Source organism: Salmo salar, chromosome 23 (genome assembly GCF_965601325.2).
Source record: "Salmo salar chromosome 23, fSalSal1, whole genome shotgun sequence".
NCBI lineage: Eukaryota > Metazoa > Chordata > Actinopteri > Salmoniformes > Salmonidae > Salmo > Salmo salar.
This window is the reverse complement of record NC_138313.1, coordinates 30,770,958-30,785,000: the sequence shown is the minus strand read 5'-3', so window position 1 is coordinate 30,785,000 and position 14,043 is coordinate 30,770,958. Positions and strand designations below refer to the sequence as shown.

At 43.4% G+C, this 14,043-nt stretch overlaps 1 protein-coding gene across 2 annotated transcripts in view; it reads left to right on the top strand.

The window, feature by feature from the left end:
• The window catches only part of LOC106584374 (long-chain-fatty-acid--CoA ligase ACSBG2), a 41,829-nt gene that overhangs the window by 6,273 nt on the left and 21,513 nt on the right, over positions 1-14,043 (top strand). The window contains exons 1-2 of one of the 2 annotated variants that reach the window (XM_014169606.3): positions 6,829-7,046; positions 13,192-13,324. In XM_014169606.3, coding sequence (XP_014025081.3) covers positions 6,908-7,046; positions 13,192-13,324 — 272 coding nt within the window. In that variant the 5' untranslated portion in view covers positions 6,829-6,907. Of the gene's footprint in view, positions 1-6,828; positions 7,047-13,191; positions 13,325-14,043 lie in introns of those variants that run through there. The other variant, XM_014169608.3, reaches the window with a different exon arrangement.

Sequence of the window (14,043 nt, the reverse complement as noted above, 5' to 3'; positions counted from 1 at the left end):
TGTGACTTTGGTTTTATAATGCCTTTTTTGCAGTGGTATTGAAGTCAATTATGTTATTGAAAAAACACTAGCACTAACCCTCTATGCAAAATTAATTTATTCAAACAGTCAACTACCACATGAACCATATCCTCTGTGCTTTAAGTCTGAGTTCAATAGTTCCAAAACAATTGGGTTTTACTTTCCTTGGTCATTCAGTTTGAAAGGAAAGTGGGGTACTTCCCTGTTTCCTTTTTGTATTGTGAACTTCCCTAGGAGGGGGATTCCCGCTAAGACTTCATTTTAGGTTGAGGAAATTTGTTTATCTGAAATTAATAGTACAATCCACAATCCAGAGTCAGTGTTTCAGCTCAAAGGCAGCACTGTCTGGAACCGAATGGGTGAACTACATTGATGTTTTGTACTTCATCTTGTTGCCATGGGATATAACTTACAAATTGACTTACAAACATCACTGCTTGTCATTTTTCTTTAGAGTAGGTTACTTTGACTGAGTTATGTGACTGAGGGATGGTAGTTTCAAAGCAAAGTGGGTCTCTAACCTACTCAAGCCACGGAACTGGCTAGACCTTCCACTTTGGTGCAAATTCAGGCTATTTACTGCAGAGGAGAATTGTGAATGTCTACTAAAACATTTCTGCACTACTTTCTCTTCCACCATAGACTGACATCCTCTGGAGGAAAACATTCTCTTTTTGATTTTCAGTACTATCAGGCCTGCAAACTAGAAATACAGGAATGAGCTGCCAAGCAGAATTGATTGTCCTTAGTCATTACCCATAATTTTAGCATCCATGTGTCAAACTAACTCTGGATTGAGTACTTTTTGTGGCCTGCTTGTAGGCTTTAAATATTTTGGGGCATATTCAGAGGTGGAAACTGTGGAAATTAATGGAAATGTATGGGAATATATGCAAATTCATATTAATACCATTTAAATGTAGTTTTTTTGCATTGGATATATTTACCATATCATATGGAGACCGAAAAAAATATTTTACCTTATAATAAGTAGACATTGCAAATGATTAAATCCTTCCAATAGAATAAAAAAAATGTAGTTATGAATTGAACTTTTAATTGAGTTGACTCTTCACATGGGATGATTTCACTGAACAACAAAAAGGGAATATTGAATGATCCACAATGATCCATCGCATCTCCCAAAAATGTTTTTCAACATACATCAGTAAAATGATAGTCTAGAAACTAAAGCTTTGGTTGTCTTCCTCTTAGGCTTCCATGTCTTCTCCCTGGATCTCCTCAATGTCCACCTCTTGACCATCAGACTCTGAGGCCTCATCTTTACTGTCACTTTCCAACCTTGTTGAGGATAGCTCGCTGTCAGCCTCAAATTTGCCCGGAAGGCCGCCAATTTTTCAACCCTTGTATTGATCAGCCTGTTGCGTGCTTTGGTGTGTGTTCCCAAACAAGGACCAGTTGCACTCTGAGGCGGCTGATGTTGGTGGGATTTGGAGGATCATGGAGGCAACAGGGGAAAGAGCCTCAGATCCACCAGGTGGCTGATGAGATATGTTGGTACGACTGCCATACTGCATCTCCATGTATGCTGGGGCGTGTATGGGCTTCAGGCAGAAGTCTTCATGTTTTTTGATGCATTTCAGAACTGCAGTTTCCTCTGCTTGGAGCAACAGTGAAGTGGGCAGGGCAGTAGGGATTTCTTGTCTTACATCTGCAAGTAGAGTCTGAACATCAGACAGGATGGCATTGTCTCCGTCAATCTGTGCAATGGTAAATGCTATAGGTTTCAGGCTGCTTACCTCTCCCAAAATACATCATTCAGGAGGATCCTCTTGATGGTGCTGTTCATATCAGCAGACTGTGATATGGCCATTTCTTGGAGAGACTCCTTCCCCTCCAGGAGACTGTCAAACATGACAACACCACCCAACGGGTGTTGCTGGGCAGCTTCAATGTGGTGCTCTTATTCTTCTCACTTTGCTTGGTGAGGTAGATTTCTGATAACTTGATGACCCTTCACATACCTAACCATTTCTTTGGCTCTCTTGTAGAGTGTATCCATTGTTTTCAGGTCCATGATGTCCTTGAGGAGCAGATTCAATGTATGAGCAGCACAGCCCAATGGGTGTGACATGACCAAGCAGCCTTCATGACCAGGCAGCATTCTGTCACCAGTGCAAATACCTTCTGTCGTCCAAGGTCAATGATGACTGCCTTCAGCTCATCTGCAATGTATAGACCGCTGTGTCTGTTCTCTTGTAGAATACTTGTTGAGGGGTGGAGATGATGTAGTTAATTATTCCTTGCCCACAAACATTTGACACCCATCAGAGATGATTGCAGTAGTCTGCTTTCTCTATGATTTGCTTGACCTTTACTTGAACTCTGCATCCAGCAAATGAGTAGATAAAGCATGTCTGGTTGGAGGGGTGTATGCTGGGTGAAGAACTTTCAGAAATCTCTTCCAATACACATTGCCTGTGAGCATCAGAGGTGAACAAGTTGCATAGACAGCTCTAGCATGACATTCATCAGCATTTCTCTGACTACTTTCCTCCATTGAGTCAAAAACAACTTCTGATTCCAGGAGGACCATGAGCTGATGATTTAAAATGAAACATGTATGGAAACGGGTGAATTTAACACTCCTCAGTCAGCAGGCTCAAGCAAGCTAAAACTAACTAGCATAAATTGTTAACAAGTTGGAAATGATTTAAACACATTTTGCTGTAGGCTACTATTTACTAATTAACAAAAAATGACAGACATTAGCAATGGAATAATAAGGACCGACAAAGTAGGCCTACTAAACTACGCGAAGTAGACAGACAAATACAAGAATATGGCTTCAGCAAAGTCGACAGGAAATAACTAGATTGAACAACAATGACTAGCTACAGATTCGGATTCCTACACAATGTTTGGAGAAGGGGAGACTTAGACACGCGCCACTCGGACACGTCTGGGGAAAAGAGGGCAAAGAAGAGCGGCTTGTTTTAATGCAATCGTTGTAGCAGGCTCAAACAATACCCCGCCCATTCCTTTACAGACAGAATAACTAGCCAATAGTTGCTTAGCGCACAGCTTTTCACACTGAGTGAAAGATGCGGATTACTGTTTTCCCATCACGGATAATTACAAAAAATACTGGTCATAATCGTATTTAATCATATCCATTATGATGTAAATGCTGGTTTTGTCCGAGAACTCGGCACACCCCTCGTCTAGAAGTTTTGTAAGGGGCCGGACAGACAGATTTTGTATCCTTCAAAAACAAATAGGCCAATGTTTTTTTCAATGGAGTTCATATGTTGACAATGTTTTGTCCATAGTTTTGTCCTTAGTTTTATGTATGAAACTCTCCTGACTTTTTACTGTCAATAGTTTGTATTAACTTTGAGGGGACAAAATGGTTTGACATAATTTTGTCTGTTTGCAACCGTCTGTCTGACCTAACTCTTCGCCTGCAGCAGTGATTACAAAGTTGTCTAATTCTCCTGTAATCATTTTTCTGTTTGCACCTATTCTGTTAAATTTGAGTGAATTCACTCCTGAGACTCATTCTAGTGTATTGGGCCTTAAACATTTTTTTTTTGTGTGTGTGGTGAATGAGTTATTAGTGGGTGGATTCTTTTTAACTACAAGTAATATAAAAGTATATGTAACTGATGGAAGACCAGAAGCGCCAGTAGTTCTGGTTAATTATTTGATGAAGCTAACGTAACTAAACTCATCAAAAAAAGAAACGCCCTCTCACTGTCAACTGCTTTTATTTTCAGAAAACTTAACGTGTAAATATTTGTATGAACATAACAAGATTCAACAACTGAGACATAAACTGAACAAGTTCCACAGACATGTGACTAACAGAAATGGAATAACGTGTCCCTGAACAAAGGGGGGGGTCAAAAGTAACAGTCAGTATCTGGTGTGGCCACCAGCTGCATTAAGCACTGCAGTGCATCTCCTCCTCATGGACTGCACCAGATTTGCCAGTTCTTGCTGTGAGATGTTATCCCCAGTCTGCCTCCAAGGCACCTGCAAGTTCCCGGACATTTCTGAGGGGAATGGCCCTAGCCCTCACCCTCCTATCCAACAGGTCCCAGACGTGCTTAATGAGATTGAGATCCGGGCTCTTCGCTGGCCATGGCAGAACACTGACATTCCTGTCTTTTAGGAAATCACAAACAGAACTAGTATTATGGCTTGGGGCATTGTCATGCTGGAGGGTCATGTCAGGATGAGCCTGCAGGAAGGGTACCACATGAGGGAGGAGGATGTCTTCCTTGTAATGACAGCGTTGATTGCCTGCAATGACAACAAGCTCAGTCCGATGATGCTGTGACACCGGCCCAGACCATGACGGACCCTCCACCTCCAAATCGATCCCCCTCCAGAGTACAGGCCTCGGTGTAATGCTCATTCCTTCAACGATAAACACGAATCCGACCATCACCCCTGGTGAGACAAAACCGCAACTCGTCAGTGAAGAGCACTTTTTGCCAGTCCTGTCTGGTCCAGTGACGGTGGGTTTGTGCCCATAGGCGACGACGTTGCCGGTGATGTCTGGTGAGGACCTGCCTTACAACAGGCCTACAAGCCCTCAGTCCAGCCTCTCTCAGCCTATTGCGGACAGTCTGAGCACTGATGGAGGGATTGTGCATTCCTGGTGTAACTCGGACAGTTGTTGTTGCCAACCCGTACCTGTCCCGCAGATGTACCGATCCTGTGCAGGTGTTACACGTGGTCTGCCACTGCGAGGACGATCAGCTGTCCGTCCTGTCTCCCTGTAGCGCTTCTTAGGCGTCTCACAGTATGGACATTGCAGTTTATTTCCCTGGCCACATCTGCAGTCCTCATGCCTCCTTGCAGCATGCCTAAGGCACGTTCACGCAGATGAGCAGGGACCCTGGGCATCTTTTGGTGTTTTTCAGAGTCAGTAGAACGGCATCTTTAGTGTCCTAAGTTTTCATAACAGTGACCTTAATTGCCTACCGTCTGTAAGCTGTTAGTGTCTTAATGACCATTCCACAAGTTCATGTATATTAATTGTTTGTTTCATTGAACAAGCATGGGAAACAGTGTTTAAACCCTTTGCAATGAAGATCGGTGAAGTTATTTGGATTTTTACGAATTATCTTTGAAAGACAGGGTCCTGAAAAAGGGACGTTTAGGTCAGCAGGATAAGGATGTCCTCCTGGCAATGTTATTTGGTCACCACCTACTTAGAGTTCAGTGTGTTAAATTGGAGGGCCTGTTGTCGGGACCTCTGGTAGTCTCTATGGGGGTCCCACGGGGTTCAATTCTCAGGCCGACTCTTTTCTCTGTATATATCAATGATGTCGATCTTGCTGCTGGAGATTCTCTGATCCACCTCTACGCAGACGACACCATTCTGTATACATCTGGCCCTTCTTTGGACACTGTTAACAAACCTCCAAATGAGCTTCATTGCCATACAACACTCCTTCTGTGGCCTCCAACTGCTCTTAAATGCAAGTAAAACTAAATGCATGCTCTTCAACCAATTGCTGCCTGCCCGACTAGCATCACTACTCTGGACGGTTCTGACTTAGAATATGGGGACAATTACAAATACCTAGGTGTCTGGTTAGACTGCAAACTCTCCTTCGACTCACATTAAGCATCTCCAATTCAAAATTAAATCTAGAATCAGCTTCCTATTTCGCAACAAAGCCTCCTTCACTTATGCTGCCAAACACACCCTCGTAAAACTGACTATCCTACCAGTCCTTCACTTCAGCGATGTCATCTACAAAACAGCCTCCAACACTCTACTCAGCAAACTGGATGTAGTCTGTCACCGTGCCATCTGTTTTGTCACCAAAGCCACATATACTACCCACCACTGCGACCTGTATGCTCTCGTTGGCTGGCCCTCGCTTCATACTCGTCGCCAAACCCTCTGGCTCCAGGTCATACGTTTTTGCTAGGTAAGCCCTGCCTTATCTCAGCTCACTGGTCACCATAGCAACACCAATCCGTAGCACGCGCTCCAGCAGGTATATTTCACTGGTCAACCCCAAAGCCAACACTTACTTTGGCCGCCTTTCCTTCCAGTTCTCTGCTGCCAATGACTGGAACGAATTGCAAAAATCACTGAAGATGTAGACTTATATCTCCCTCTCTAACTTTAAGCATCAGCTGTTAGAGCAGCTTACCGATGGCTGTGTACAGGTACAGTGAATCTGTAAATGGCACACCCAACTACCTCATCCCCATATTATTATTTATCCTCTTGTGCTTTTGCACCCACGTATCTCCACGTGCACATCTATAAGTTGTGTTAATGCTAAATTGTAATTATTTTGCCTCCATGGCCTATTTATTGCCTTACCTCCCTACTCTTCTATATTTGCACACACTACATAGATTGTAACTCTGTTTTTGTCGTACTGCTTTGCTTCATATTTGCCAGGTCGCAGTTGTAAATGAGAACTTGTTCTAAACCTTGCCTACCTGGTTAAATAAATATGAAATAAATCAAAATTATCCATTTAGTCTCTGGAAAGTCAAAGCTCAGCTAGCACAGCTGCTGGATCGCTATAGCAACCGGGCCTGATAACCAGATTAATCCCCCTTCCTTGTCCTGTAGTAACCCCCGCCGGCATATCTGCAGTGTGTGTGTGTTGGGGGGGGGGGGTCGGCGCTCACAGCATCATCCAAGAGAAGCGAGAGGAAAGGGAATTTCACCGACTGCAGACCCATTCTCCTCCCCCTTGCATTCATTTGGCTGACGTGACCCTATATGTGGGACGAGTCTTGTGGTGTGAGCCCTTTCAGCCAATGAGATGGGCTGTAGTGTTGGAATACTAGTGGGGGAAGTGTGTAAGGATGTCTGCAGGAAAGAAGCTAGTGCTGTGAGGGTGGGGTTTTGGAGGAGGGACAAACTCAGAGTTTGAAAATGAATGATGTGTTACAGAGTAGACCGAGTGGCCAGCATATTTTGTGTCTAGCGGCTGACAGAATACAAAGCACGCTTACGCAGTCCAGAGAACCGGCAACCAGAACTGAAACAAGAAGTTTGCCTACTAGGATGCACTGTAAGTCCTTCTACATGATTTAGAATGATATGTTCAGCCCTTTCACTTAAATCTGACAGGCAACCGCTTATGTCAATTGACGCTTGTTATCTTTATATCAATAATCTTCTGGTTTTGGCTTATGGGAAGGCATTTCTTTAGCGTCATTGGGCTCTTTAAAGGTGTGACTGATGATTTGTGTACCATCAGTATTTACATTTGAGTCCCTCTGTGTTCGTTTTGAATTGTCCTTCATATGGTTTAGTTCGTAGATTAATATTACGTTATTGAGTTCAAAACAACTCATGTACTACAGCTATGAAGGCTGATATGTGGTACTGGTTCATCCACCTCACTAGCCCATGTGGTCAGCAGGTATGTGTGCCTGCTTGCTGGCTGGGATGGAGCATTCAGCCCTCCATGTAAAGCTAATAGGACAGGGTAGGGCGAGGCAGAAAAACAATCCCCAGCATTACTGGGACTCCTCGCCAGGCTGCTGCACCCAGAAACAGCAGTTGGGTGGATGGATTGATGGAAACTTGATTCACCCCCAGTGTTTGAGCATCCTTGGAAACAGGTCCAGGCAGAAGGGTGAGCTGGCCATCTGGGATAGGCAGGCAGAGCGAGAGAAGGAAAGGCGAGGGATTTGAATAATGTAGCAAGTGCTGTCTTTGCATCTGAAATTCTCTAAATGTTGGGTATTTAAGTGCTGTGTGGGTGGGGAGAGGGCTTGTTTGTTGGGAAACCCTGCTTGGTTTTGGAGACGCCCAGTTTTGGGGAGGATTTGTTGTAGTTAATGCTGGTTTCTGAAAATATATTTGATGTGGCTTTTTAAAGAAAGGCCTCTACTCAAATTAGCCAAACAGTCTATGGTTGCAATCAGTTTTTGAATGGACATCATGTGGCAATTGTGTACTGGACATACTGTTTGGGACCTAATCCTCTCCTAATTGACTGCAATGAGGCAGTCATTTGCTTTTGTGAGGAAACTGTGCAATGTAAGTCTGCACGATATGGGCAAAAATGTAATTGTGATTTTTCTTTTTTTTACCAAATGTTGCGATTTGACATGCAATATAGGTCAAAACAGTTGGGTGAACTGTTGGAATCATATAAATACAATTCATATTAAGAAGCAAAGTGGAAAGCAGCATTGTTTGCAACAATCTGACTGCATTTGACTTAACAGAACAGCATGTAAATGTATAGTGAATCTAACAGCAAGGGGGGGAGGGAATCAGCCCCAAGAGGAGAGGACAAAGTAAACTATAAAAACGGACTCTGCGTTTCAAAATATTGCATTCAATATAGATCTTTTGCGATATGGATATTGCACACGTTAATATTGCGATTCTGATGTAATTCCGATGAATTCTACAGCCCTAGCCCAATGCTAAATCCATCTGAGCCGTACCTAGTGAGCATTGAGGGAATCTCCCTGGCAGGTCATCAGCAGGGTTGTGCAACATCATTCAGGCATTATAATGAACTGCTCCTTTTGGGCCTGGTGGGTCGGGTGCTGACCCACTCATTCAAATTGAGGACCACAAACCTCATCTAACAGCATTGTAGTTTCATTAGTCAGGGCTACATCAACAGGACAGAAGGAAATGGGTTTCTATCATGCAACGAGGAAGTGCCTCAATTTATTTTTCCCCTGGTCTTGTATTGGTCTTCAGATTGTGAAGGTAAATAATACAGCCTTGGTCGACAGCTGGTGGGGATGAGAATCAAACTGTCATTGCACGTGACACTAGCTCCGTCACATCCAAACATAAATTGGTCTTATAGGGCTGCTGCGTGAGACTTGTCAAGTCACGTGACATGACCTCATCAAAAGAGTGGGTGAGGAATGGAACAATCATTCCAGCCTGAGGATTATCCCAAAGGCAGCATTCAGAATGATCAAGAATGCCATCTACCTCTTCTCTTGTTAAATAGTTGGGGCGTGTGAGTGATCTTTTTCTGATCTGTAGGCTATAGCACCCACTAGGACTGCACAACATGGGCAAAAAAATGTAATCACAATTTCTGTAGCAAATATTACGGTTTTACTTGCGATTATAGTTAAAATGCTTGAGTGAACTGTCGTAATCATAGAAAGGGAATAATTACAATTTTATGGTTGGAATACAGTGGGCACTTGGAATGCAGTTTTGTTTGGCATGACGATGAATGGAAAAGTAAGGGAGCTGGTTGTGACAGTAGTAACCAAAGTGTTGGTCTGTGTTTCCCATGGGACCCTGATTTGGGTTTAAATAGATGGGTACATTCAGACAGATTTTAGAATATTCTTTGCATTTTCCTCTCAAGAATGAGCTATTTTGTTAGATTACTTGTTAGATATTACAGCATGGTTGGAACTAGAAGCACAAGCATTTCGCTACATTTGCATTAACATCTGCTAACCATGTGTATGTGACAAATAACATTTGATTTGATTTGCACAAACAATGCTGATATACTCCACCACTGGTAACGGCCTGTATTATAGGGCAAACCTTGCTAGCAAACGTTTTCTATCTCGGTGCTAGCTAGCGATTAGCATTAGGGGCTAATAAAAATTTTTTATGCACATTTACAACTTGCTTAGACCAACTAACTAGTGTTTTGCAGAGAGCAAGTTACACATGAATAGTATAATATAGAAAACGTGGAAGCAAAGTGGAAAGCTTTTTTGTTCTTGTTTGGTCAATGCATGTATTTTAGAGTAAATCTTGAGCATGAGGAACTGCCTGCTTGAGTGATGTGTGATTGAGAAGTGGCCAAATGAGAACTTGAGCAATACATTCAAAGTTAAAAAAGACAGTGGAGTTTCAAATATTGTAGCCCCATACAATATGGATAATTGTGCAGCCCTAGCACCAACCCCTGTTGTGGCAGACACAAGCCCATAACATTGAGACTGGAGACCCAGCCAAAGGGGCTCATCCCAGACAGAGGGCTCAATGCAGGCATGTCGACCCCCGAAGGACCACAACACAACTCCCACACTATAATACATTACAGCCATGCAACGTAAACCCTGGCCACAGCTGTGTCTGAGTGTGTGACCATGGGGAATCTGCAGCTGCTCTGTTACTGGTGGAAGGAAGAAGAGTACAATGGCAGCTATTGTAGGGGTTGTGTCGGGTGCAAGCGGTGAGCTCACTCCATGGCATTTGCCTCCTTGGCTGAGCCAGGCTCTGCAGGAGTGGGTAATGTTCTGAAGTCTGTCAAGGTTAACGGCAGTGTCAGAGGGAACGGGGAGGTAGAATCTATTGATCTGCTGAGCTACAGCCCATAAACCATGAATCACATTGGTTTTAGTTACATTTGTACCTTTCTCAAAAAATGTACAACCAACCACTCAACACCCAAGTTATGAAATTGGCTGGGCTTTAAGGGTTTGCTGCCGCCTGTCCCTGGCTCAGGGAAATGTTTCTGCTTTGTGACCTCCCCATGGAGGTTCTTTCCTCCTGCTTAATTGTACTCTGCTTGTATGTGTTTTCAATGCACAGAGAGCCAGTCCTAGATAAACAGGACCTCAGCCGGTGTTGGCTCCAACAAGAGGACAGAGTCGATAATGGAGAGTGGGCCGGGGTGACGTGGTTATTGTTCTACAGCGCTGACGTGTTTCCTGTACCGTGTTGGTGACAGAAATGGGACGTGCACTCTTCTCAGCTCTCCCCCCTCTTGGGTAACTTCCCACAATGGAACAAACGGCTCATAAACGGGACCAAACTGTGCTCTGTTTGAGTCTCTTTCACACAGATGGAGCCATTGAATTTCAATAACCAGAGGATGAACAAGCCAGCCAAATGAGTCCATCTTCTGCAACCTCTGCTGTCCCGCTGTCGTCATGTGTTCACATTGCTTTATATCTCTGAAAGGGGTTTCATAACACGATTAGGCCTAAATGTTAATTGAGGCTTCTGCTGATTTTTAGGAAAGGACCACATTGAATAAACATGGTTCATTTGTTTTGGCTAATCTGGAGGTGAAAAACCCACACCTGTTTAGGCGAGGTGCTGACTAGTGGAGTAGAACACTTAAAAGAAAAATAGAGCCGCACACTCAAGGAGCTCAAATGCAATAATTTCATAACCTTATAACCAATGTTTCGACAGACAAGCTACCTTCATCAGGGTATAATTTTTTTGGCTGAAAGTAATTACTTAAAAGGAAGCCTCATTGTTTAAAAAAACCCAAAACACAGTTCAGTCTACAGTAGCTGTTTTTGTAGTGGCACCTGTTGTCTGTCTCTTGGATCAGTACCCATTTGAATTTTGTCCACACTTACTGTTGTAAAATACCATTGTTAAAGATGTCCATAAAAGCATTTGGTGATAAACGAAATAGTTTTTCTGAGTGATCTCCAAGCAGTGTAATGACTCTGAGACCGTGTGTAATGTTTATCCAGAGACCAGAGCATGACCCTGTGACGCGCAGCACAGTGGTGGGAGCCGTTTGGCAGTCACATGCTACAGTGGGTTCTATTCTAAGGCAGTGGTTTCCAAACTGTGGCGCGTGCAAAATTGCACAAGGCTACAATTTCAAATTGTGTCATCAGTTTTCCTCTTGTCATGTCAGTCATTGCATATGTTAAAGCAGTGATCGCCAACCTTTTCTGACCTAAGATCACATTGGCAGTCAAAAAGCAGAGAACTACTGCACATACATTTGAAGTCATGTTTTGACTTTTTTTTTTTTTTTTTTTTTTCATTAACCTGATTTTAAAAACAGTTCTGTAGGAATGAGGTAAGTGCAGTAGGCCTAATGCATTATCACAGCATATTGGCTATATGCCTGGCCTGCCAATATTGTTCTTCTCAGACCATATTCTATTTCAAAACTCAAGCTTTGATAACAAAATAGACAAGTTGGTGTGGCACTTGCGAGGCATAGCTGAGCATAAATTAAAATGGTCATGGTACTTTCAAAATAACTGAACTCTTGACAAAATCTAAGTCAAATTATGAAGTCTGTGGACTTCAGGTCGGAGCTCTAGAAAGATGCCCAAGTTTCCGAGTTGGATGACCGTTCAGAAGTCGGAAGTCTGACATTTCAGGGTTTCCAGTTGTTTTGAACACTGCATTAGTCTCAGCAGAGGGAGAGAGAGTGCAGCAGAGATGGTCCGCCTCTCACGGTCCCTGCTCTTTCCTTCCTTTCCTTTGGTGAGGCTGACCAGAGAGGGGACACAGTCTTTGACCGGATGGCGAAACTCGAGTCGCACGCATCTGCCTCTGGGGAAAAAGATGAATGTTGTTTGTATAACCAGAGAAAGTGAAATATTCCTCTATTGAAATAGACATGACGAGCTGCTAATAATAAAAATGCAGGGCTATCGATACACTTGGCTACTCATTTATTGCAACTGCAGCGTGATTGGAAGTACAGAGAGCCGTGTTTTGTAATAGTGTTGACAATACTGAATTAAACTTAGAAGTACTCGCTCATAAAAACAGCATCTCTTTGCTGAATTTTTTGACAGTCTCTCTGGTCATGGTTTTAAAAGTTATGAAATCTCACGTAGGCTAGTATCAAACTTTGCTGTGGTCGTGGAAGCTGTAGGTAGGCATGGTGATTTGAGCTATACGATTGGCCAGCGCCGCAGGCGTACTCGATTTTAGCCAGAGATCTTCTGGTCCGCCGGGTTGGCGGAATTGTCTTTTCAGACAAATAAAATGGTTAAAAATGAACACTTTGCCTACCGGCGCGCAGAGCTTCTGAATCAAGTGCACCTACCGCCAACAGCATAACACAGGATGAAAGAGGACCGCAAGCCTTTGCCTTTCAGCAAAATTCGCTGCATCAAATGACAATGTGTAGAACTGCAGGAAATGAGCTTTAAACCTGCTACATTTTTCTCTCCACCAACTAGAGGTGTGAAGTTTTTGTCATGAACGGTGCTTGTGTCCATAGAAATAGACTGGGTGTGGGATGTTCCCCAATACTGGTTGGGGGGCCTGAGTGAAAAAGTTAGGAACCCCTGTTCTAAGGAAGGACTAATGCTCATTTTGTCACTCTCGTGCCTGACAACTTCAGACACTTACAGCTGGGGAAACTCGGTCCCTGAGATTTGTGTGTGGGTCATGTGTGAATGAGTCATAAGCTGTGTCTTATGCTGTGTCTTACCCTGTCCCCATTCCCCCCCCCCCCCCCCCCCCCCCCCCCCCCTTTGCAGTGACTGTGTGTGAGCCTACTGCCATGTCCACAGCTATGGACCCCCCCAGGGAAGTCGGCTACCTGCATTCATCCTGTGGCACTGGGGACAGCATCGCCTCACTGGATGACGTCGCTGTGGATTTCATAGCCAAGTACGTACCTAGACTGAAACCGTTATCTGGTCCGATTGCGTGACTCCTGTTTGGACTTGATCGAAAGGCTCTCGTCACATGGGAATGATGCGATCTGATAGGAAACGATGACCTGCACCCAGTCACTGTCTTAACAGTCAACTGGTTTCGAAACTATTTGCTGTCAGTTAACAAGACCCATGCTGTGTTTGAATACTCATACTAACTGCACTGACTATTTGTGTCGTGAATTGAGTATAAAGAATGCTTGTTGGTCATAGTTAGTATGCCAAAAGTTCCCGGATGACGTACTAAATTCGCCAAAATACGAAGTATACATGCAGTGGACACCATTTCTGTGCTTTTATGTCCCATAATGCAATTCTTCATAAAATGGGCGTGGCTTCATAACTTTTCAGCTTTGAAGAAAATGGCGGAAAATATGCAGCCAAAGTCCGACGAGAGCGGATACAAATTCATTGCTTTAAAACTAATTATGGCAAATGTTAAGAAAATGTTTAAATGTAATACATTTTCAAATAAGTTACGTGTTATGTTGGCTGACAACCGCATAGGTGCATACTGCTGTAATGCTAACGTTAGTTGGCTACTAATACATCAAACTTGCCAGGCAGTATATTAACGAACTACCCAACGTTGATTGACTTGATTATTTACATCATTCTTAGTTGTGCGATTCAAAGGCTATACCACTTATCTACTCTGATTTCAGAGCACCC